Source organism: Cnephaeus nilssonii (genome assembly GCF_951640355.1).
Source record: "Cnephaeus nilssonii genome assembly, chromosome: 5".
NCBI classification, from domain to species: domain Eukaryota; kingdom Metazoa; phylum Chordata; class Mammalia; order Chiroptera; family Vespertilionidae; genus Cnephaeus; species Cnephaeus nilssonii.
The window spans coordinates 49604983-49631525 of record NC_137076.1 but is presented as its reverse complement, the minus strand read 5'-3'; the positions used below and the strand labels follow the sequence as shown (position 1 = coordinate 49631525).

Sequence of the window (26543 nt, the reverse complement as noted above, 5' to 3'; positions counted from 1 at the left end):
CTAGAGTTGTGCTTTTAAATAATGTTCATTATATAAGTAAAGGTCAAGATATTTTGGTGACTTTTTAAATTCTCACCTGTGGATATGTTTATTTATGAGAGAGAGGGAGAGAGAGAGAGATTGAGAAAGAGGGAGAGACATTGATGTGAGAAAGAAACATCAATCAGTTGCCTCTGATACACTCCAGGACAGGGGGTCAAACCCGTAACCTAGGTGTGTGCCCTGACCAGGAATTGAATCTGCAACCTTTTGATGTATGAACCAATGCTCCAACTAACTGAGCCACCTGGCAGGGCTTTTAGTGACTTATTTTTATCTTTCTTTGTTTTGTAAAAGAACCACTTTCCTCAACCATCCCTTGAGGGGTCCCAGATTGGAGAGGGTGCAGGCTAAAATTAAATGTTAATCATTGCCAAATTCTCAATCGGGGCTGTTCAGGCTATAAGCAAAGCTGTGGAGCTCAAAGGCTGCCATATTAAAAGGAATATTTCTTTCTTTTTTGTTAATCCTCACCAGAGGATATTTTTCCTTTTTTTTTTTTTTTGAGAGAGAGAGAGAGTGGAAGGGAGGGGGAGAGACAGAGAGAGAGAAACATCCATGTGAGAGAGACACATATATTGGTTGCCTCCTGCACACGCCCCCACCAGGGCCAGGATTGAGCCTGCAACAGAGATATGTGCTCTTGACCAGGAACTGAACCCTTCAGTCTGCAGGCTAACGCTATACACTGAGACAAACTGGCTAGAGCAAAAGGGAATATTTATTAACAATGAAGTCTCAAAATGCTGTTGCCATCCTATTTTTTCCCCTCACTACACTGAATTAATGCTTTCAAAACAATTATTAGTCAATCCTCACAGTCTTGTGTAAGAAATTTTAATGTGTAAGCTTAGTGCAGTAAACTAAGGGATGGCTAGAGATTTACCCTTAGACTAAATGGTAAAAATAAACTGGAATAGAATGAACATAATTTAAGAAGATCATCCACTTTGATAAACTAAATTATCTAGAGGAATGGACACCTGGACCCAGGTTATTTTATGCTTTCAATCCAGCAGAGTACTTCTCAGAGCAGGAAAACCAATTTAACAGATATTAGAAGATTCTGTAAAATAAAACATGTTTCATTTGGACTAAACTAAAAAAAAAAAAAACTGATAAAATGGCTGATAAACACCATTTCAATGTAAAATTTCCAATCAAGTTGAAAAAAATTTTAAAGTCTTTGTTCTTTAATAAATCTGCTAAGTTATTGTACTATGAACTACTAGTTATTTTAAGTTTAAATGTGCATTCGGTGCTTAATCAATTTATTTTATTATCTTTACACACATCTTACAGAAAAAAATATTTGTAAAAGCTGTATTTATCATTGGTATGCACATGGAAAAATACGTTTTCAAAGAAATGGATAAATATGGCTTCAAAGTTTCCGTTTCCTTGACAGTCCACTTAATAAAATATTGGTGAATTAATTCAGAAAAAACGAAACATTGGATGCCTTCTTTAATTTGCAGCTTTTTGCGGCTGCTGTTTCTATTATGTGTTAGGCACTTGGCCTGTTTTTGTTGTTGTTGTTGTTGTTGTTGTTGCTGTTTTGATAGCTGTGTTTAATCCTTGAAACCTTACAAGGTAAGCATTAATATTCCCATTTTACAGACAAGGAAACAGAGACTCAATTAGGCAACCTGCCCAAGGCCACCAGGCAGGCCACTCAGAAGACAGCAGCCTGGCTCCACATTGAAGTCTATGCAGCTCCTGTGCTGTCTCTTTAGGCCTCACAGCTTCAAGCAAAACAAATGTCATGAGCTGGCAATTAACTACGACTGCCTGGTGAATTTCCTTTCCAGGGCTCAGCTCCAAGTCCCTTTTCATGTCTATTATAAAAAGGAGATTCATGTCTAGGTAGATGACTAAATTAAATGGCCTTTAAGGTCATTTTGAAGGACACAGAAACATTCTGAAATTTCAAAAACCTTGGAAAATATCCACTTTTTTCAGGTAAGTGTTCAAGCTAACAGCAGGTGAAAAATATTATCTCTCTGTATTAGTGTTAGTCTTTTTTTTTTTTTTAATATATTTTATTGATTTTTTACAGAGAGGAAGAGAGAGGGATAGAGAGTTAGAAACATCGATCAGCTGCCTCTTGCACACCCCCTACTGGGGATGTGCCCGCAACCAAGGTACATGCCCTTGACCGGAATCGAACCTGGGACCTTTCAGTCCGCAGGCCGACGCTCTATCCACTGAGCCAAACCGGTTTCGGCTAGTGTTAGTCTTTTATAAACATATTTTTTTATTGATTTCAGAGAGGAAGGGAGAGAGAAAGAGATGGAAACATCAATGATGAGAATCATTGATTGGCTGCTTCCTGCGCACCCTACACTGGAATTTGCAACCTGGGCATGTGCCCTGACAGGGTTCGGGGAATCGAACCGTGACCTCCTGGTTCATAGGTCGATGCTCAATCACTGAGCCATAGAGAGAATGAGGTATGTTTTTTGGTTAATCTTCACCCAAGGATATTTTCCCATTGATTTTTAGGGAGAGTGGGAGGGGGAAAGACAGAGAGAAACATCAAATTAGGGAGGAACTTGCAACCAAGGTACACTGCCTTTGACTGAAATTGAACCTGGGACCCTTTGGTCCTCAGCCAATGCTCTATCCACTGAGCCAAACCAGGTAGGGTGATGGTGAGTTTTGTAATAAAGAACCAAGATTCTAGCATCATGGTCTATTATACATTTTTAAAAATATGTTCATAATACTTCTTAAGGGTTGAAATGTGTTTCCCCAAGATAGTCAAGTCCTACATGTACCCAGCTATATTTAATAAAGCTGCTCTACACTAGACCTCTATATTTACTTAAACTATTTTGTGTATCATTGCTAGATTTTAAACTATTCCTGGTTATTTTAAATATTAGTCAAAATATGAGATAGAAAAGATAATATGCTTTTCCATGTGCAGTCAACCAAAGCAGAGTAAAATGAGACCATTAACTTCTCTGCAATTTGTTTGCCAATAATTCAGCCTAAGATTGTCTATAAATGTTTGGGTATTAATAATCTACTAAAATTCTTCAGCTTTTCAGACATATTTTGCTATTAATTCAGGCATCCTCCACTGTGCAGCTGAACTTTAAATGAAGACAAAATGTTTGTTGAATAGTCATGTAGAAGAAATCTTCTTTCCCTTTGCCGTAATCATAAATTTGACTAAGCTTGCCTTCAGTGGCTCATCACAGGCAAAGCCTCATGTCACTACATGGGAAATTTATTAGTCAGGATAATCTGGATTCAGTTGTTAAACCAGCTAAAAATTTAACTATTCCTGGTCAAAAGTGGAAAACTATATTCCTAGTCAAAACTGATAAAGGAGGTACACAAGTTTTTGATCCAGGTAGTAATTACATGGTTGTGATCATTCATCAATCTGTGTGCCTTTCTGTTTGTAAAATACACTTCAATTAAAAATTTGACATGGTATTGCAAAATACTGAAAACCAGCACTGCAATCTCATTCAAAACTGTACAAAGTCTTCAGGTCACAGGTCCCTTCCCCTAATCTGTATGGTCCGTCACCCCTCCCATGGCATCAGATTTATTCTGTAGAGAAATTGAACAGAAGAGGCTCAGGACTCTTCAGATACTGGGAAAGCCCTTGGTGAGGTGGGCATAAATCTGCAAACAGGGATTCTGTGAAAGGGCACCTACTAAACTGGGGAATCTTAAGCCACCTTTTCATACTTGATTCCCAGAATTGATGGCATCTGGGCATATTCTTCCCCAGATACAGGAAGGTAACTCTCTGGAGAAACTGAACCTGAATCCAACCTACAGAAAAAGACAAAGTCTGAAATTACTAACGTGCTGCCTGATCATCTTAAATGGCTTCCCAATCACATTTGCAAATTCTTTCCCTCCTCAGCAATTCATTTGAACTTGGAAACTTCAAAGTTCATTTAAGGCTAATAGGCTCTTGACTAAGTATCTCCTCCTATTAGGATGTTTCCTTTTTATTTTTATTGATTTCAGAGAGGAAGGGAGAGGGAGATAGAAACATCCATGATGAGAATCATGGACCGGCTGCCTCCTGGACGCCCCCTACCGGGGATGGAGCTCACAATCTGGGCATGTGCCCTTGACAGAAAATCAAACTCGGGACCCTTCAGTCCGAAGGCTGACTCTATCTACTGAGCCAAACCGGCTAAGGCTGGTTTCCTCTTAACAACTATTTTGCTTCCTTTCAAAAAGAAGGGAGCCCTAGCTGGTTTGGCTCAGTGGATAGAGCAGCAACCTGCAGTCCAAAGGATCCCGGATTCAATTCCGGTCAAGGGCACATACCTCAGTTGCAGGCTCAATCCCTGGTCTGGGTTCATGCAGGAGGCAACCAATAGATGTATTTCTCTCACATGGATGTCTTTGTTTTTCCCTCTCTCTTATACTCTCCCTAAAATCAATATCCTTAGGTGAGGAATAAATAAATAAATAAATGAATGAATGAATGAATGAATGAATGGAAAAGGAACTTACCAGAAAAATAATTCTAAATTTCAAAATAACGATTCAGTAAGTTAGAATTATCAACTTTCGATTTGAGTTAGAATCTACATAAGGGAGATTAAATCTGCCCTAAAAAGTTTCTCTCTATTCTTCCATACATTTTCTAAGTACAGAAAAAAACTGCTTCAATACCCTCTACTGAAACAGGTAAATGGAATTTCCCACAACACACAGTCCGATAAATACATATTGAAACTAAAGAAAAGTTTAGCAAATAAAACACTTACAAAAAAATAAAATCATTCCTTTTATTGCAAAACAATAATTTAACGATCTCTGTGCTTTTCCTTATAATAATAAAATAAGAAGTGACAGCTGATGTTCAAAACTGGAAACCAGGTAATCAGACAAAAAAACAGACATTTATTTTAATAGCTCAAAGTGCAAATACAAGTCAGTTCACAAAGTTTCAAGATACAGCTTTAAGTGTAATAAAAACCTGATTTACAAAAATTAAAGGGTAAAGAGCAGAAATAAAGCTTCATTTTTTTAAAAAAAATTCAAGAAGCATGAAAACCTTTAGACAAAAATATTCCATATACATCAATTCAGAAATACCCTAATTTACAGAGGCCAGTAGTACATTGGAATCCCAAAGGCCTTCTAAAAGAAAGAAAATCACCTCAAACTGGTCAGCTCCAGAGAAGATTGGAAATTCTTGGTGCTGGCTAGTCCTAATTTTGCAGCCTCATTCAAATTGTATCAATTGATGTCATTCAACCTATGATATTTTGATCTTTAGGCAAACTCTAAAAAATGTCACAAGTTCAATATAAGGCCAACATCCACTATTAATAGTTTTTGAAGTGGTCTCTATATATTTAAAGGATTTAAAGAGCTATTTTCACTTCAGGCCTATGGTGTTACTGGGGAAAAGACACAGATTAATACTTCTTCTAAAACTTAAAACCTTTTGGTAAGGTTAACAACATGGCCTTTAAAACTTCCTTACTTATTCCTACACATACAGAACTGGAATGGAAAGTAGAAAAAGTTCCCACTAGGAAGTAAAGGTTGTTAATTTTTAAAATCACTCAGCGGCCAAGACACATGTTTATTTCTGCTCCCCAGAAGCAATGTTAGCTACTAGTTTTAATTCAGGAAGATCTATATCTTCAGGAAGATTTACATAAGTATTTATTCAGTCTTTTTCCCAATCTTCATCTTTTCAGTGTAGGCAACAAATTGAGTGTCTGTTCCAAAAATTCTGTCCCACCATGTGAATGTTGAAGCATAGTTTCCAATGAAGTTCATGTGGTGAAAGTCATGATGCCGAGAGCCAGCATAGAAAGGGATGAGGTTTAAAGGGTTGAGAGGAATATCATAACCACTGCAATAAAATTAATAAAGATTATGAAGCAATAATTGACACTTTCATTGATAGTCATATGTTTGTTAACTAATTCAAACAACATTCCACTTTACCTAGGTCACTTTATTTCTGACATGTTTACAAAAGACACAAACAACAGAAAATTGTGCAAATTCTAGAAAACACTAAGACATTTTTTAAAATGTAAAAGAAAATCTATGAAAATTATATGTTATCAGGAGATGAAAGAGAGGCATTATAGTAATGAATAGATTTTTCACAAATTCTTTTTCTTTTCTGTTTTAGAGGAGGAGCTTTCTTACCATAGCCTTTGGGGGAAAATTATATGAAATCAGTATCAAATCTATGCTTGATGGACCTGCGAATCACTATTACAACTTCTTTTACTTTAGTCAATGACTAGTTGGAATTAAATGTACCAGAATTAATGAAAATACGAGTGTGCTTTCTGTAGTTGGAGGGACACATGTGATTTTAAAAGAATATAATTTAGAGTATCCTCCTTTTTCCTAATATATATATGAAATCTGACAGACAGAATTATACCAGTCCAAATCACCCCAATCTCTCTCTTTAGAAGGCTGAGAGGGAATAAGAGAGAAAAGAACAATGAAACGAAAGAAAGAATGTAAGAGACATCACTCATAATTTATCTACAGAAGAATATTCTCTGCCTAGAATTAGAAGCATTGCTTTGCTAATTTAGTGGTTTAAAAATAATTCTTAGAATTTAATATTCTGCTTTCATGGGTATAGTAATAAGTCCCAGGTGAAAATGCAATGAATGTATAATTTTAAAATAATAAAAAATTAGAATATTAGGCATATTAAAAGGCATTAAATATAAATAACTTACCACAAAATATATTCCAATCGATAGAAAAAAGGTGAAATAATATTAAAAGCAGTGATTTCATCAGTGTTAGGCAGTGAGACTAGAAATATTCTTATTCAGTGAAGGCTAAATGATTCAATGTTTTTTTTCAAATAAGAGGCTTAGATTCATTACAGAAAAATAAAGTAATTGCTAATCCTGAATTATGGTATTTAACCAAATCTTTAAAAAAACCACACAAATAGTTTCAGTTGAACAGTGTTTCAGAAAGACCTAAGCAAGGTGTGAAACTCAAGAGTCATAAAAATGACTCATTTTACTACAGGAAAATTAAAACTAGAAAAGAATCATCGGAAGTAAAAATTCAAATGGCAGATGCAGAGAAATATTGAGAACATATATAGCCAATAAAGCTTACACAAACCAATAAGTTTTAAGACCTATAACAGAAAAATAGGAAAAGGACATAAAAAAGTAACTCAAAGAAGAAAAAATACTATTGGTTAATAAGCACACAAACTGATGCACAGCCTCATGGGTCCCTGGAGAAATACACACCGACATAGCACTCAAAGCTCTTTGCTCTCTTATTGACAAGCATGAAAAAGACTGTACTGCCCAGGTTTGGAAGGGTGTTGAGGGAGGAAAAGAATTCTTACATATTTCTGCTGGGAATGTAAACAGGGACCCTTTTAAAGAGCAGCTTTGGAGTACCCGTCAAAATTTCATTTCGTTTAACCAAAAGAACTTATTCTCCCTGTAAAAATGACCACAGCCATAGACAGGGATATAAAAAAAAATCTAACCAATCATTATGTTTCTTGTTTTCTTAAAAAAAAATAGCAATATTAACAAGATTAACTTCTATTAGCCTACTTAAATATAATCTTATGACCATGAAAATAAAGACATTTTATGATACCTCATGCCAGAACAGAAACTAGAGCTCACCTGTGGACATCAATAGTTTCCATCAAACGAACGGTCACCCATGCCCAGAGAAGAATTACATGATCACAAAAAAGCATGATTCCAATGAAAAACCCAGTTCCAAGAATTAGGGTTTCCAGGGGATGTGCATATTCAGCCTCCATTCCAAATGGAGCCTAAAATAAAGAACAATTCCTTAATGTATTGGGATGGTTAATGTTATACATCAGCTTGGCTATAGTGCCCAGTTGCTTGGGCAATCAATCTGGATGTTGCTGTGAAGGTATTTTTTAGATGTGGCTAACATTTAAATCACATTACCCTTCATCTAACCAGTTGAAGGCCTTAGAACAGTGGTTCTCAACCTTTCTAACGCCGCAACCCTTTAGTACAGTTCCTCATGTTGTGGTGACCCCCAACCATAAAATTATTTTTGTTGCTACTTCATAACTGTAATTTTGCTACTGTTAATGAATCGTAATGTAAATATCTGTGTTTTCTGATGGTCTTTCGCGACCCACAGGTTGAGAACCGCTGCTGTAGAGCCTAAGACCATCGGAAAATACATATACTTACATTACGATTCATAACAGTAGCAAAATTACAGTTATGAAGTAGCAACAAAAATAATTTTATGGTTGGGGGTCACCACAACATGAGGAACTGTACTAAAGGGTTGTGGCATTAGAAAGGTTAAGAACCACAGCCTTAGAAACAAAGACTTAAGGTTTCAGAGGAAGGAGTTCTAAAGACTGCAATACAGAAACTCTGCTTGAGTTCCTAGCCTGCCGCCCTGTGGAATTCAGATACAAGACTGGAACATCAACTCTACCTCTATTTCCAGCCTGTGGTCTCCCTGTAGATTTCAGACTTGCCAGCCCCACAATCTGAGTGTGTATGTATATTTCCTATTCTTTCTTTTTCTCTGGAGAACCCGTATACATATATTCTAATTTATTTATGAATATAGTTTTATAAATATATTGTTTCTATATATAAAATAGTATATCTAGCCATACATATGTAAATAATAACAATAATTCTCAATTTAAAAAAAAATTAGTTCCTACCAAATATCAAAAGGTCTAGTAGGGATGCCCTTAAAAATTTCTTAATGTCTTTGATGGTTTAAGATAAAAGCATTAAACATTGACTTCAACTCTAATTTTGGTTTATGCATTTGAATTTGTATCCAGAAAGGAATACTTTCCCTAGCTGGTTTGGCTCAGTGGATAGAGTGTCAATCTACGGACCAAAGGGTCCCGGGTTTGAATCCAGTCAAGGGCATGTGCCTCATTTGCAAGCTCCTCCCCGGCCCGGGCCCTGGTCATGGCTTGTGCGGGAGGCAACCAATCGGTGTGTTTCTCTCACACCGATGTTTCTCTCTGCCTCTCCCTCTCTCTAAAAATCAATGGAAAAATATCCTTGGGTAAGGATTAACAACAAAAAAAGACAGAAAAGGAATAGTTGATTTAGAATACTAATGTAGAACATAATAGAACCAGTTTGACAAATCTACGTCAAAAGCAGTTTTGATTAAAAAAAAAAAAAAGTCACTATTTTTAAGGCTCATAAATACAGAGAACAGACTGCTGGTTGCCAGAGGGGATGGAGGTTGGGGAACTGGGTGAAAAAGGTGAAGAGATTGAGGAGTGCAGATTGGTAGTTACAAAATAGTCATGGATATATAAAGTACAGCCTAAGAAATATAGTTAATAATATTATAATAATGATGTATGGTGCCAGGTAGGTACTAGAAATATCAAGGGGAACACTTTGTCAAGTATATGATTTTCTAACCCCATGCGCACACCATGACGTTTTGCCTCTAATAGAAAAAAGATTAAATATAATCCTAACATACCTGAAACTCATGATGAACTTTATGAATATACTTATATATTTTTTTGTGGTGTAAGAGCCTGTGTAGGAAATAGTGCCAGGTATCCTCAATCACTGCACAACCAAAGCATCTTGCCAAAAGCATATACCTATAAGATGAAAACACTATCATGAGTATGAAGTACAATCTAGACTTTGTATCACTGCTTGAGATATACATAAAACCAAATACCTACTTTACAGTTTGATCTAATTGGATATATTGATAAATAAATTCTCAAGTGTTTAGACACAAGGTAGCTATATTATACCACCCAGAAGAGTTGAACAGAACAGACTGGCCACTACATCAATTCTAACTCATTCAAAAAAAAAAACCCACACAAATCACAGGTATAAAATCAATCAAGAAACAAAATTCATACCCAGAGAATCAACGATAGGCTGCCTCCTGCATGCCTCCACTGGAGATCAAGCCCACAACCTGACCAGGAATTGAACCGTGACCTCCTGGTTCATGGGTCGACACTCAACCACTGAGCCACACCGGCCGGGCAACACTTTTTTATAAACCTCTCAAACTATTCTCAATGTTTTCATTCACTTTAGATTTAAAATGTAATTTTTTTCTTAGTATAAGCACCTTCAAATAAAGTATTGCACTAAAATACTAGTAGAGAAAGACCTAAAAATGGTAATATTCTAAGTTTCTACTACGATTTACTTTTCTCCATTTTATTTACTTCCAAAGTTTAGAACAAATGAACATTAAACAAATAAAGAAAAAAGATAAACATTAAGGATATTTTAATTGGACAGCAAACCGTGACTGAGCAAACAAATCAAATCTTTACATATTAAAGTATTGTTTATATCTACATACCATCTTGGCATTCTTTCCCACCCATAAGGAATGTTGAAATACTCTGTAAAATAGTAAGTTCCACAAATCAAAGGAAGCTGGATACAAAAGTGATTAAAGAGAAGTACTTTAAAGCATTTCCATTGGTTTTCCCATGTTTCTGGTTTATCCTATGGAGAAAAAGCACAAATATTTAGTGTTAGTCTGTTATCAGTAGGTTAGCCTGGTATCCAGAAGTAAATTCCTAATTTTTTCTCTAATGGTTAATGAGACCTTAATTCTGTTACTTAATTCTGTTTTGTGAATTCTATATTATAGTTACTATGTTACAGTAACTAAAGCCCAGGAATCACAACATCCTCCCCTCTAAATTCTTGACAACTACCATCACCAATTTAGGTGAAGAAGTTGTGAATAAACAAACTCTCGAATAACGAATGTAACATCTCAAACCTAAGAAGCATCACAGAATGAATAACTCTCCAGTCTTCCCTGCCCACAGATCATTCACTTCTCGTATCAGAAATGTCAGAGAAGAAATGTGTTATGCAAAGATTATGGTTGGGTCTTCCAACTATTGAAGCAATTGTATCAGCAGCATTGAAAGCCATTACTACACAGGCAAATTGATGCTTGCAGACATTTGGCAGTTTTCACTCCCCAAAATTAGTGCACTTTTATTTGTATACAATAACAGAATTATAAACTCTCTGAGCTGGAAGAACTTCAGAGATGTGTCCAGTGGTTTCCAATGGAGAGTAACTGTCCACAGAAGTTCTAAGATTAAAGTCAAAATGAGTGAGATCAATGTAGTAAAATGTTCACTTAAATCTCATCAGGATACCTACTCACCTAGCAACTCATTTTAAAAAACTAAATTTATTCAATTTAATGGGCTACACTTACAAAGGAAAATTGTTTTTGGTTTTATAAAAAGGTGATGCTAATAGTTACTACTTTGTTTTAAACGTCCTTACTTAAAAATTCAGAAAGGTGCTGATGGAATTTTTTTCAACTGACCCACAATATCTCAAGTATGGGAAATATTGTTCAGCAGAAGCCCAAAGAGGTCCACTACCTTGCCCAGAATGAGATAGGAACTGGGACTAACTAAAATCTAGGTCTCCAGTTCTGTTCTTGAAATTCTTTAAGAGTTATCTTCCTTGACCAAAAAAAAAGGAAAAGGAAAAGCATTAAATTGAGAAGCAATCCAGAAATCCAGAGTACTGGGTGGTCTCTAATCTCAGGGACACCACTAAGCAGTTATAAGTCAGTTTTATTAACAATAAAATGAGGAAATTAGATGAGATCATTTATAATTGTCTATTTCTGTTCTGAACATTATCACCCTACTCCTCCAAACTTTCAGTCTGTGATTGGGGACAAAATAAATGGGAGATTCCGGCTTGGGCCTGCAATGGCACTGTTTCCTATAGAAACTATGTTTAACAGACGTAATATCCTTACTAGAATCTGATACCTATGTAGTATAGAAATTAACACAAAAATTAATCAACTATAAAATCACTCACTATACTGTTTAAAGTATACACAAATTTCTTTAAAAGATAGTTAATCAAAAACTCACACGTAGTGGAATATCAGAGTTTACCATATAGTACTTTATATATAACTGCACCCTAATATGAAAATATATTAGGCCATAGACTTCAGGAAGAATATTTTTAGTATGTGTATACATATATATAGTAGTATCTATACTAATAAAATAATATGCTAATTAGACCGGGTGACCTATGGACGTCCTTCCAGACAAAGCCATGGTGGTGGGGCAAAGGCACAGGCGGTTAGGGGTGATCAGGCTGGGGGGGGGCAGTTGAGCAGGGCGAGCAGGGCGGCAGTTGGGGGGGCAAGCAGGCTGGCGGGGGCGTAGGCAATTGGGAGCAAGCTGGCCAGCAGGGGTGGGCATTTGGGGGCAATCAGGCAGGTGAGTGGTTAGGAGTCAGCGGTCCCGGATTGCAAGAAAGATGTCCGACTACTGGTTTAGGGTTGTACATCCCCCGAGGGGTTCCAGATTGGAGAGGGTGCAGGCTAGGCTGAGGCACACCCCCACTCCCCCCCTCCGTGCATGATTTTCATGCACCGGGCCACTAGAGTGTGTGTGTGTGTGTGTGTGTCTGTGAAGAAAATTCCTAGAGAATTATTAAAATGTGTGACTTTGTAAAAAGAAATAGATTCTACAAGGTATATTTTATTACTTGTTTATTCCTATAAAATTAATTCATAAATCTGTAAGTAACTTGCAGTGATTTTTTTTTAACTTGTTTTTAAATCCCGGCATATTGTGAGAACTTCTACTGATTTACCATTTCAATTTATTTTAGTATCAAAAAAGCTCAAAGCTTTTTGGTTATAAAACTTAAAGGAAGAAATGCTGAGGACAGACGTGAGGCCACACTACCCAGCCTTTTAATCTGTTTATAAATAACTACCAGTAATCAACTACTGTAGATGATTGCTTATCCTTTCTTTGGCCATATTTTACTTTCAAACCAATCATAAAACAATGACTGGAAAAGGTTTTCCTCTCTTTGAAAAGGTTAACACCTCTGACCAAAGACTCAACTATACAAGGATATAATGAATCAGCCATATGAACAAAGCAATGGGTGATACAGGGCGGCCTGAGTTAACACCCATGAGAACGAACTTAAGACATCCAAACTGAATCCTCCCTTTCAAGGCAGGACATTTTATAAAAAGCATTTTGGAACTTCTGTGTCCTCACTTTAGGGTAACAGTATACTCTCTCTTGGGCCACATTCCTTTTTATTCCTTCCCCCGTTTACTTTTGTTGTTCTGTCCTTTGGCTTGGAGTCCACAGGCACCTGACCCCTTGTACTTATCCCCAGAGAAGATTAATACCAGTATTGGCTTAAAGTGAGACTCACTGGGAGAGGCAATGAAACTGAGACTGTGAGAGACAGTGTGCATTGATTGCCAACCCACACAGATTCAGTGAGTGCAAATTTGTCTCTATAGATAAACACTCTCAACATATCTACTCTCTACCAAGGCTATGTGTGCCCTTAAAAATAGTTTGGCATGATATATATATATATTTTTTTTTTTTTTTGAGAGAGAAACAGTGACTTGTTCCACTTATTTATGCATTCATGTTGCTTCCTGTATGTGCTCTGACCTGAGATCAAACCCCCTTGGCATATCGGGACGATGCTCTAATCCAATTGAATTACCTGGCCAGGGCCTGGCATGACTTTTTAGAAAAGTAAACAGTAAGCATTAGAAACTATCATAGGTTCACCAAATACTGATAAATCCTTTCTTTAATAAGCTGGTCCAGATTCTTTCCTGGGAGCTATCAACTCATTAAGTACTTTTTAATTCTGATTACTTGTTGAAATAATAATAGTTTAGATTTACTGTGTTAAGTAAAATATTATTTTAAAATTAATTTTCCTATTTCTTTTCATGTATTATAATAGTAAATTTTAAATTTCATATGTGGCTTAATTATATTTCTATTGACAGACCTGATCTAGAGTCTCTCAAAATAAAGTTACAATTACTTTAAAAATATTCAACACTAATGATAATATTCCATTGCAAGTCCATCATACTCACCTTTTGAATTTTGTACTTTTTCATGTAAGGTATAAATTGAAACAAAAACCCAGGTAAACAGAACAAGAAATAAAGGGCCTCGTGAACTATCAGGGATCCCCATGTTGCTATCTGGAACTTTGTATAATTGTCCAACATATAGTTCCAAGCATTCTTAAATGGTTCTTGTAGAGGATTCTCAGGTAAAAGTGAATCTACATACTCCACAGCCAAGGATGCTGAACTAAAGATGCTGACACTTTCATTTGTTGCCATTTTTCAAATCTCTGCACACGGCCTTTTAATTCTGTAAATATAAATAAGTACACAAATAAATAAGCAAATTAAACAATTCTAAGAAAGTAGTTTTCAAAATACATCTTCAAATAATTTTAAAAATAACAATTAGTAGCACTAATTTCTCGGGTCCTAAACACGTAGTTAAAAAAAAAAAAAAGTTTACTGGATGTCATCACCACCTTCATTTGTAGATACTGCTTTAAAAGCCACATGTTAACTTTCCAGAGTAGGATCAAAGAGAACAACAGTGGATAACGAATTTCAAGCTATCCTTAAAGAGGCTTATCAGTGTGGTCCCCATGGAAAAACTTGTCATTTCAGTGGGGAGTTTAAAAGTGTCACTTAACACCAAAAGAACCTATAAAGAAAAAGCCTGCCAAATATGACTACACAACAATTATTTACTTCTGATTGAGGAAGAAAAAGATAACCTATAATAATAAAAGTGTAATATGCTAATTAGACCATACGACCTTCTGGATGAAGTCAGGGTTGGGAGGGAAGCCCAGGTCCTAGGTGGCGGAGGGAAGCCGGGGGAAGGAAGGCCTACTCTTGCACGATTTCGTGCATCGGGCCTCAAGTTATAAATAAAGTCAAAGATCAAATGACATATTCGAAAAATAACTCTACCACTTATGACAAAGGGCTATAAGGAAAAGTCAAAGGCCATTAAAACTGGTTCACAGAAGAGTAAATGCAAATGCTCACTAAAAAAACAAGCAGTTCAATTGGACTCAAATAAGGAAATGTACCCTAAAACAAAAATCTTTACGTTAAATAGGGCTCAGTACCCAGTACTGGTGAGGATGATAGTTTGAAGAAACAGGAATCATTACACATTGGTGATGGAGTGTGTGTGGGGGAAATCACAGTATCTATCACAATTCAAAATGAATACACCCTTTGACCCAGCAAGTTTCTCACTCAAGTGTACAAAGACTGGTGCACTAAGGCTGAAGGAAGTGCTGACTGTAATAGCAAAAACAAAGAGAAAAGTAACAAAATAAAAACAAGTCCACCAACAAGAAATAAGTTAATAAATTCTAAGTCCTTCCATAGAGCATTATACAGCCACTTAAAAGTAAGTTCTTTATGTTCTACATAGAAAGATATCTAAGAGTCAGTGTTAAGCCTTGGCCAAAGTGGCTCAGTTGGTTGAGCATCATCCCATGCACCAAAAGGCCACTGGTTTGATTCCCAGTCAGGGCACATGCCAAGTTGCAAGCTCCATCCCTGCCTGGTATGGGTGTATATGTGGGAGGCAGCTGATCGATGTTTCTCTCTCTCCCTAAAATCAATAAAAACTATTTTTTAAAAAAGATTAAGTATTAAGTGAAACAGCAAGTTGCACAATATATATAGCAAGATCCCCACTTATGTTTTTGTAAAAAAAAATATGTATTTTATCTATGTACTTTCATGTGTATATATGTACATACAGAGACATACACACACAAATATAGAAAATGAACGGAAGGATGCACAGGGAACAATTTAGAGTAGTGATCTTTAGGGAAAGGGATCAATAGGTATTAGGGGGTGTGTGTGTGCACACCCCTATTATGCACACACAATGAGGGGTTGCTATGAAGGAGAGGAAGGAAATTTTACTTATTTTATAACTTCTTACAGTTTTTTTCAGGAGCATGTTTACTTATAAAATAAATAAGCTTAATAAGTTACCAAATAAAAAAATAGGGAAACTTATGAAGAATATCACTCTTTTAAAAATGCTCACTGCTATTCCTGATTAATGAATAATGATGGACGGACCAATAAATATTTGACACCTCAGAAGCATTCTTATTAGTGTTTAAAATGCTTCCCACCCCAGTTTACCTCTTATCCTACTCCTCATAGAGGATATTGGGAAGCTTAGCCAACTTCCTCAGGTCTGACTTCACTTTGCATCCTTATTCTTTTGTCTGACTAATTCTCAAATGACTTATACCATGGAGACTATTGTGTTACACCCTGTGCGTGCCAAGCTCAAAATTTCTCTTAGGTCACTCACCCACTCCTCTAAGACTGACTAGGCTGTGTTAACTGACCTCATCAAGAACTCACCCATCACTCACTTTACCTTTTTCATCTTTTGTCTTTCCCTCTTCATAGAGTCTATCCCCCTTCAAGTTTAAAAACATATCCAAGTCTTCTTTCTTGAGGAAAGCTTTTCTAACTTCTATCACCTTTCCCCCAAGCCAATGTCCCATTTCTCTTTCTTTGAACCAACCAATCAACTTCTTTCTTAAAGAATTCAATAGCCTCTGACGGCTTAATTCTCACCCACACAACTTGCTCAACTACTTGTAATCTAGCTCCTAAATCATGTCAAAATCTCTTCAAAGATCTTCTATATTGCAAAATAAAATTCCAATCTTGTTTTCATGAGGTCACACTAGCTGTGTGACTTTGAGCAAGTTATGTAATTTCTCTGAGCCTGTTTTATCATCTGCAAAATATAAAGAATAGTAACTAGATAGAGGGAATCTTTTCCCAATGTCAAATCACCACAATGTACACTTAACATATCTTACAATTTTATCTGTCAATTACACCTCAAGAAAGCTGAAAAGGAAGGGAAAAGGAATAACAACAGTTCTTCCAATGAGTTCAAGAAAGAATGCATGTGAAACACTTAGCACAGGACCTGACACACAGTAATTCTAAGAAGCTACCAGTTATTGAGCATGTTCTATGTGCCAGGAACTGTATTCTAAGTGTGCTACATGTCCTCTATATATTAAAGACTTTAATCCTTACCACACTTTCATGAACTAGGTACTTTCATTATTCCCATTTTCTAAATGAAAAACTCAGGTTCAGAAAGATCATGCAACTTTCCCAAGTTACCAAAATGCTAAGTGGAGAAGCATATGCTCTCATCCATTAAGCTCTACTTTAATCATACATAATAATGCACACAATAAATATTATAGTAAGAGGAGAATTATTCCTACAGTTTACCCGTCTCCTGAAAGAGTATTCTATACAGGCTGTCTTCCTTTTCCCACGTCCCATTTACTCTCCAGCAACTACAGTCAGCTTTCTATTCTCATCATCACACTGAACTTACTCTTACTGAAGTCACTAAGGATCTTCTAGCTGCCACATCCAGCATACATTTCTTTGAGTTTATTTTATTTAACCAGTCTGGAAGATTTGGTACTTCTCTCCTTGAAATACTTTCCTTCCTTGGTTCTTGGAATTCCCAGGTATTCACTCCGACTGAATTTGTGCTACCAGCTGCAGCCACTGTGCTAGCGTCTGCTCTCACCTCTGACTTCACAAACATAAAATCTAGTGAGGAAATCAAGGAATTCACCAGACTATCATAAAAGTATGTGATGAGAACAATAAAGCGTTAGAAACACTGAGTGCTATGAGAACACGGAGGACCAGAAAGAGTTCCTAGAGAAAAACGATACTATCAAAACTGGACCTGGAGCATGATGGGAGGAGACCAGATTAAAAGAGAGTGAAATGGGGTGAAGTGGGAGGGAATAAGAGGATGCTTAGGTTAGAGGGAACTTCCAAAGACTAAACCAGGACATGAGCAAGAAGACAGCACTTTCTGGTTTGGTATGTTTGTGGTATAGCTTTTAAGAAAGGAAGACTTGAGCGTTGAGGCTGGAAAGCTTCCAATGATGCTTTCCTTACTCCTTTTTTTCTAGTATTCTTAACTATTTCCTGTTTTTAAAATCTCCTAATATCCAAAAATCTCTATTTCCAGCCCTCTCCCCTAAACTCCAGGTTCTACTTATCCAGGCCAGCTCCAAGGAGGCAGTCCAGAGGCACACAGAACTCAACACATCCCCAAGTTCGGCAGCTGCGCCTCAGAGCCCGGTCCAGATCCTCCCTAATTCTGTGAACTGCACCTTCACCTGGTGAGTCATCGCCGACAGAGTGCTCCGCGTCTTTCCCATCACTGCTAACTAGGGTAAAAGTCTTCTAACTCTCCCACTCAACACAGGGACACCTGCTTCAACTGACATTCCGGAGCGTGCCCTCCATCCACAAGAGGGGAAAACGGGCAAACTGCTGTCAACCGAACAAAAGCAAAATATAGGAAGGAAATAAAGAGGAGAGGGGAAGGGAAATCGTGGATTTCCTTTTGCTTTTTTTCTCTCCTCCTTGGACAACCGGATGGACTGTAAACCTGCTCTGAGCAGACTGACCAGGTCCTCAGAAAAAAACAAAAAATAAATAAATTTAGTTCCTTGTGGACTCTTTGAGAAACCTCGAAGTTTCTCTTGACCACCGTCAGCTAATGTCGTACCCTTTACCTCCGTAGGTAAACCCAGATTGCACCGGGTCCCCCATCTGGACTTGCCCTGCCTCCGGCTGGCCCTTCCGAACCCGACTTCTAGGGCACATGCCGGGGTCTATGGACACCGGAGAGTCAACCCTCGCACAACACTTCAAGTTCAAACAAGTGCCTGCCCTAGGAATGAAAGACCGAGGCCTTCAGCGGTGCACACCAAACAAAACGGCCCCGCCAGGCCTGTCCACTCTTCATGTCTCCTCCTCCCCAGCCTACACTTACAACTTCCACGACATCTGACTTCTCATGGCTCCTGTTGCTTCATTCCTCCCTGCCCACGGGAACAGCAGCCCTTTGCCCGCGGCGGCCGCGTTCCCACTCCTACCCACCCGCCAGTAACCTCCGCTCAGACGCCCTTCCCGGCCCCACTACCCCCATCGCACCGACACCCAGATCTCATCTCCCCTGCAATGCTTCCGTCTTGTAAAGCTTTCACCCTGTGCGGTAACTACCGTCCACCTCCAGTCTCCGGGGGACCGTACACTCTGAAAGGGCGAGAAACAAGCCTCAGCGCAGATCCATCACCATCTTTCCTCCGGCCCTGAGCGCGCACCCACGCCCGACCTCGCTCCCCTCAACCCCGCAGCGTTCAGGGCCGGATCCCCGACAATCCCCCCTTCCTCACCTCCGAGCCTCTCTTCCGGTTCCCTCTCCAGGATGCTCGCCCGGAGACTGCCGCTCACCGTATTCAACCTGGTGCTGGGGCCCAGGCAGGAACCCGCCTCCCCGGGTGAGGGAGTGTGGAGCGGCTCTTGCTGTGGTTATTGGCTTGCGAGGGCTCCCGTCCCGCCTTCTCCGTGCTGTGATTGGTCGGTATGGTTGCCGGCATCGTGCGACTCGCGCAAGCGAATCACTGGCGGTCCCAGCCATTGGCTCCCCGGATGGAGTGAGGATAGTAAGACCCACACGCCCAGCCAGTGATTGGCGCCGCAGCGCGCCTGGAGGCGGGGCAGAACCAGAGGGGACGGCCCTGACACCGCTACGTGCGGGCCGGGAGGAGTCGTCGCCATAGCAACTCGGGATTCCTCCAGCACTTTAGCGGGTGCGGGCACCGTTCCCGGGGAGGCAGGTTTATTAGCATATCACTCTGTAAGATTATGCTATCCTTTTACCTAATAAAATAAGCCTCCTAACTCATCATCAATTTAGATGATAAATACTTGGGTGCTCATGCTATTAGTTTTATAAGGAGAAAATAAACCTGTTTTAAAAGCAAAAAAATATATATATACATATATGTGTGTGTGTGTGTGTGTGTGTACACACACACACACACACACACACACACATATATGTATATATATATTTTTTTGCTTTTCCACACACACACACACACACACATATATGTATATATATATTTTTTTGCTTTTAAAACAGGTTTATTTTCTCCTTATAAAACTAATAGCATATATATATACATATATATATATATATATATATATATATATATATATATATATATATATATATAACCTCAAATAATTACATTAAATGACCTATTGAATTTGGTTTTTTTAACCCTCACCACAGGGCATTTTTGCCATTGATTTTCAGGTAGAGTGGAGGGGGAGGTGGGAGACACACACCCATGGATTGGTTGCCTGCCGAAGCACCCCAACCTGGGCTGGGGATCGAACTCACAGCCAAGGTATGTGCCCTTGAATCCAATCACAACCCTTTGATCCGCAGGCCAACACTCTAACCACTGGGAAAACTGGCCAGGCCAGTATTTTCCAAGTGCTGCTGAAATTTGTATGTGAAAAATGAAGATTTGAGTCTTGGCATACTTGATATTGGAGTGTTAATTTCTGAAGCAGTTGATCAACAGGTTACTTCTTGTGGTCTCGGGTCATTGGCAGAGGGGAGGGTTTTTGCATTGTCATCTTTTGTACCAGGATCTAGATCAGACTGTTTAGGTGTGGTTCACGGTGAGTGGAGCTTTGGAAACAGTTGTATTTAATCCCTTTGGGGGTTAGACTATGCTCTGGGAAGTGCCCGTCCCTTCCTACTCCAAACATCTCTCCAATGGCCAGACAGTATGTTTATGTTGCCCCAAATTCAACATAGGAATTTGAGGAAGACATAATCCCCAAAGTAATGGTATGAGGCACGGGAGCCTTTTGGAGGTGATTAGGTCAGGGGGGACTAAGAGTCCTTATGAATGGGATCAGTGCTCTGATGAAATTGACCACAGAAATTCCCATAGGTGCGAAGACACAGCAAAAAGACAGTCCGTGAACCAGGAAGTGGGTTCTCACTAGACACTGAATCTGCTGGTGCCTTGATCCTGAAATTCTCAGCTTCCAGAATTGTGAGAAATGCAATTTTTGTTGTTATATAAAATGAATAAAAAAATATTGTTCTATGTTTAAATGTGAATACTCTATATTAAATAGGTATTATATCACAGTTATAAATCTTTCCTCCCAAGTGTTCTAGCAACAAGCTCATGCTAACCTTTTAAATTCCTCTCCTGAGGAATAGCCACCATATCCCATCACTTCCCGGCCTTCTCGCTTTCTTCTCTGCCCCTCTTGTGTCCAGCACCTCACCTGTCCACCCCGCTCCCCAACTCCCGTTTCCTTAATTCCTTTTATTTTATATCAAAATTAGTTTCTTTAGAGTATATATTTTTTTCTTTGATTTTTTTTTGGTTCAATGCTATTTGTGTTATCTTTACCTTGTGTCCTGCCCATTTGAGGGACAGAGGAATATAAAAACTTAAAATATCACCAGTCCTTGGGAGACTTCTCCTTGATAGTTGAGGTAACTTTTTCTTGGAGAACAATTTTCAGTGACTTCAGTTATTGATTTAACAGACTCGCCTAAGACGTTACTTTGGCAACAAATAAAAAGTATTGATTTGTGAAGTTAGAAAATGCAAATTTTACAAAAGAACAGAGAAACTGAGCAGGCAACTTTCTTAAAATCAAACTAAATAGATAAAAATTAAGGACAATGTAAAACAAATAATATACAAACTTTTATTCAAAGGTAATTCCAGAAAGACATGTTTTGGTCATTTTTAAAGTGAGATTAATTGAAGACCTCAGAAAAATTTTATCTGATCAGCACACATGGCTACTCACAGAAAGTTCTCTCTTCTGGTAATAGCTGCTAAATTTATACACATGGAAAAAATTCTTAAGACCATGCAAATTCAATTGAATTCCATACATTCATTATATTCATCAAAAACCTGCAGTAATGATCATGCCAAAGTGTTACTTTAAGAAAAAAATTAAAAATACACACCGAAAACATGACCAAGATTAAACCAAAGGAAGGAAATAATAAATAAGCATAATTTACATTTTATTTTTAAAAAGTTTGGCATCACACATATTCAAGTGTGTTACACCATGTTCATTCCTCAGAAGTGGCATTTTAAAGTGTTAAGCATTGTTAAATATCAAAAAATACAACTCTGTTTTACAATGTAGTACTGGCATAATTCAAAGTACTGTGCCAATTATAAATAGTATAATCAAGTTTCAAACATCTTTTCAAACATATTTAAAGGAAAGCATATACACACACAGTTATATGCACACCATTTATTATACTCATGTAATCAAAGAATTTTATAAAAGCAAACAGTTTTATCCCTCAACTAGTTTGTATACTTACATAGAATTTAATACCTGTCCAAAGATTTTCAGTTCCTGTGTATACAGATTTTTAGGAGAAGGAATAAAGAAAAAATTAATTTTACAACACATATTCTTTTGTCCTCCTTCACAAAATAATCCATAGTCGTTCAAGGTTGATAATTAGTCTTTATGAAAGCAACTGTTGTCTAAAGACTGAAGAGTAAGTACTGCAGTCCAGATTTTTTATTAAAATTCAGTCAGCTGCTGCTCATTGCAGAAAAAGCCTACACGGTGCTTCTACCAAAAATAATCTTCAGAATCTGAGGCCTCTAAAGGCAGCCGATCTTATTTTCTGCGGAGACTTAAAGTGCAGCTACAAGTGGAGAAGTGCTGGATTCTCAAGTCACTTCAGAAATACTTGTTGAAGTCTGTTTCTCATGTATAAATATGCCAGAAATGTCCTTCGGGCTCATAACGGTTTATCAATAACTGTGACCCCTAAGCAAAGAAATGAAGAAATAAAACAGAAGTTACAGGCAGCATTCTGTATATCTGAGAAAATACTGAATTCTTTATTACTCAAGCAACAGGGTCTGAACAAATCATGCTGTATCAAAAGTACTATCATTTTAATTTAAATTGCAGTGAAATCTGTTTAGTTATAGACCAAAACGTCAGACTATTTAATCCAGATTACTCTTTTGCTCTTTGTAGTTACAAAGAAGGAAAAATAAATTTACTCAGGAGATACTAAAATCCACCTAACACCCAAAGGGCACAAAGAAACTTTCAGGGGTGATTAATACTTATTTTCATTATTTTGACTATGGTATTGGTTTCATGGGTATATACATATGTCAAAACTAATAAAACTGTATGCTTAAATATATGCTGTTTTTCCTATGTCAATTAGATATCAATGAAACTTAAAAAATTTTTCCTAATTTTCAGTCATGTTCTGGAATCCTATTATATATAGTTCTATTAGATGTTGTTTGGATGATACATAAACAATAGTGATGGTTAATTAGTATAAACTTCTTTTTTCTCCAACACTGGATCAATATTAGCATGTTCTAGAATCATTCTAATATTTAAAGTGATATAAATTCCTGTCATCAGAGTAATTAATATGAAACATACAGTTTTGGAGGCTCATCATTATATTTAATAAAGAGAATTACCATTTCTCTTACTAAGAGCATGGACAAAAATTATATTTTATAATTCAACCAGTGCTATTCTAAGTAAGAAAAATTATTTCACTATAATACTATCACACATGCCCTGCCAGGGGGATGTTGTAGGGGTCAAATTTCTTGTGTATCTGAGTAACGAAAGCCTCGCTACAGAGTGAATTCCACTCCACTGCACACAGATATTAGCCATGTTAAGTTTTAGTATATGATCCTGCAATGGAAAGACTTATAATTTTAAATACAAAGGATTGTAGAATGATAAAAGAATACCACTGCTTTATTTCAGAAAATACACATCCAATATTGTTTTAAGAACAAGAAATAAAATATACTTTGAGAAAAGACTTTCTTCTTATAACATTAAAAATTTTTAATGTGAAAATCATAATGGTGTTAATTTTCTATGTTGTAATAGAAGACTGTAAGAAAAGTAGACAATTATTACCTGCATAACTTCTCCCTGTGCTCATACAAGATGACACAACTGTCCATTTATCAGTTGTTGGGTTATAATATTCTACTGATGCCAAGTTACAGGAGCCATCATCCCCTCCAACTACATATAACAGACCATTGACAGCACAAACGCCTTTAAAAAAATTGGAGAAAAAAGCAATTATTTTAAAAATTTAGATGAATATGAATATCCCTGCACATTTGGTGAGGTGATCTAGAAACACTTCCTTAAAGGAGGCAAGAAAAGAAAATGGTGAAGAGAGAAGGAATTGTTTTTATATGGGAGAGTCTAATACCACTTCTAAGCTCCTATTGTGTCATTTATGCAGTAGCTGCTTTATTTTTTATATTTTTAAATTCAGATTTGCTGTTTCTTTTGTCTCTTTTGTTTTTGTGTTTGCTTTTTTAATTTTTATTGATTTCAGATAGGAAGGGAAAGAGAGAGAGAGAAACATCAATGATGAGAATCATTGGTTGGCTGCCTCTTGCACGCCTCCTACTGGGGATCAAGCCCGAAACCCAGGCACATGCCCTTGACCAGGATCAAACCTGGGACCCTTCAGTCCGCAGGTCGATGGTCTATCCACTGAGCCAAACCGGCGAGGGCTAGCTGCTTTATTTTTGCATACTTTATTTAATCTTCACAATAATCTTACTTATAGGTTAGAAACAATGTTAATCCACACTTTATTATTAAAAATAAAAAAATTAGGGTCAAATAAGTTTGGTAACTCAAAGTCAACTTGTTAAGGAAACCTAAGGAAAAACTATAGAGGGTATCTCAAAAAACATGTATACACACTTTAATAGCTGATGGCTCAATTGATATTTTTTTCTTTTCATCTAGACTAAGCTTTGAACAAAGGAAACTCATCCTAAAATGCTACAGGAAGTTTGAAAATGCAGTTTAAGTACTAACACTGCCTTTATAATTGTGTAGACATTTTTTGGGGACAGAGGGTATATACACACTTTAACATCTGATAACTCAATTTTTACTCCTTTTCATGTTTAACCGATTTGAAATAATGGGAGAAGCCAGACTAAGCTTTGAACAAATAAAATTTATCCACTAGACTTTTTTATGGGGATACATAAAAGATAAAGTTTATGGTACAAAACCAGCAATAGTTGATTAATTTGAGGGCATACAAATACCGAAAAAAACGATTCTTGATGTTTGCTATTCCATTGCTTCGTATTATCAGCAGTGCCTGGACCAGAATGGTCATCAGTTTGAAAATAGGAGTTGACAAAAATATTATTCACTTCTGTGGATTCTTTCAAATTTTGAAAATGAACTGTATGTTAAAAAACACTGACTTTATAATCATTCAAAGTGTTTATACATTTTTTTTGGATATCCTATGTTTTAGTAGGAGATAAAAATGATTCTAAATTTTAATTACTATACTCACTGGTTATTCTTTCAAAAAGTGAGAGCAATTATTATTTATTTCATTATTATTAGATAACTCATGGGTTATTTTTTTGCAAGAATTTAAAACATTTAAAAAAGTATAAAGAAAAAAAGATCACCTGTAATCCTATACTGCTTAGAATAATGACCATGAAATTGTGATCTCTACTCTTACCAACTGTTTTCTATGCATAAATACTCAGACACTTGTATTAAACCCCAAAGTAGCTCATAATACACATGCTATTTTATTATTCACCCATTTCCTCCAAATAATATACCTTGGACATCTGCCCAAGTTAATAAATATAGATCTCCATAATTTTAAGTGACTGCTTAGTACTCCATGTATGATAATACCATAATTTTATTAATTGTCTTTGATGGACATCAAAAATATTTACTAATGGATATTAAGTTATTCTTAGGTTTTTTTTACTCTTATCAATGATGTAGCAATGAATAAGGATCTCTCTTGCATACTTTTTTTTCATCCTTGTGCAACTATTTTCTTAATATAAATTTTTACAAAAAAATTGCTGAGTTAAAAGATAAACACCTTTATTTCCATCCTATCTAATAAGAGTAATATGCAAATTGACCATACCTCCACTACACCCACAAGCCATACCCACCAGCCAATCAGGAGCAAGTATGCAAATTAACCCAACCAAGATGGCTATGGCCACGAGGGAGCAGGAGGCTTGGGTTTCCGGGGCAATGGAGAAAGCCAAGCTTCCCACACACCCTGGCCAGCTGTGGACTCTACTCAAGGCTACAAAGTTCAATTATAGAAGATAAATAAATCCCAACAAAAATGGCTGCGGCCACTGAGCAAGCTGGAGGCTTGCGTTTCCCCGGCGATGGAGGAAGCCAAACTTTCCGCCCACCCTGGCCTGCCCTAGCCTCTGTTCAAGGCTACAAAGTTTCAATTATAGAAGATAGATAAATCCCAGATACCAGGGCCTCTGCTTGGGTCACCGGGGGGGGTGGGGGTGGGGAGAGGGGGCATGGCCGGCCTGCAAACCACCACAGGCCCCTCGCCCAGGCCACCCCACACCCCAAGGGAGTCCCCACCCTGATCCGGGACACCCTTCAGGGCAAACCAGCCGGCCCCCACTCATGCACCAGGCCGCTATCCTATCTAATAAAAGAGTAATATGCAAATTGACCATCACTCCAACACACAAGATGGCTGCCCCAATGTGGACACAAGATGGCCATCACAAGATGGCCAGCAGGAGAGGGACCAGGTCTACAAGGGAGGGCAGTTATGGGGGATCAGGCCAGCAGGGGAG

At 37.5% G+C, this 26543-nt stretch overlaps 2 protein-coding genes across 2 annotated transcripts in view; both read right to left on the bottom strand.

The window, feature by feature from the left end:
• Positions 1 to 4906: 4906 nt before the first annotated feature.
• MSMO1 (methylsterol monooxygenase 1) lies at positions 4907 to 19339 on the bottom strand. Its single transcript, XM_079772600.1, has 6 exons — positions 19203 to 19339; positions 13975 to 14260; positions 10390 to 10538; positions 9529 to 9655; positions 7686 to 7840; positions 4907 to 5896 (listed from the first exon to the last, which is right to left on the bottom strand). Exons 2-6 carry the CDS (start codon positions 14227 to 14229, stop codon positions 5704 to 5706), a joined length of 879 nt encoding a protein of 292 aa, XP_079628726.1. The 5' UTR covers positions 14230 to 14260; positions 19203 to 19339; the 3' UTR covers positions 4907 to 5703.
• Positions 19340 to 21547: 2208 nt separating this feature from the next.
• KLHL2 (kelch like family member 2) overlaps positions 21548 to 26543 on the bottom strand; it is an 81600-nt gene continuing 76604 nt past the window's right edge. The window contains exons 14-15 of the mRNA XM_079772550.1: positions 23815 to 23958; positions 21548 to 22668 (exon numbers count right to left, since the gene is read on the bottom strand). Coding sequence (XP_079628676.1) covers positions 22640 to 22668; positions 23815 to 23958 — 173 coding nt within the window. The 3' untranslated portion in view covers positions 21548 to 22639. The remainder of the gene's footprint in view (positions 22669 to 23814; positions 23959 to 26543) is intronic.

Coding starts and splice junctions, on each gene's coding strand:
- MSMO1 (XM_079772600.1), bottom strand. CDS start 14,229: ATGGCAACAAATGAAAGTGTCAGCATCTTTAGTTCAGCATCCTTGGCT. Junction 10,539..13,974: donor AAAAGTACAAAATTCAAAAG/GTGAGTATGATG, acceptor TTTTCTCCATAG/GATAAACCAGAAACATGGGA. Junction 7,841..9,528: donor AAGTTCATCATGAGTTTCAG/GTATGTTAGGAT, acceptor TCTTTATTTTAG/GCTCCATTTGGAATGGAGGC.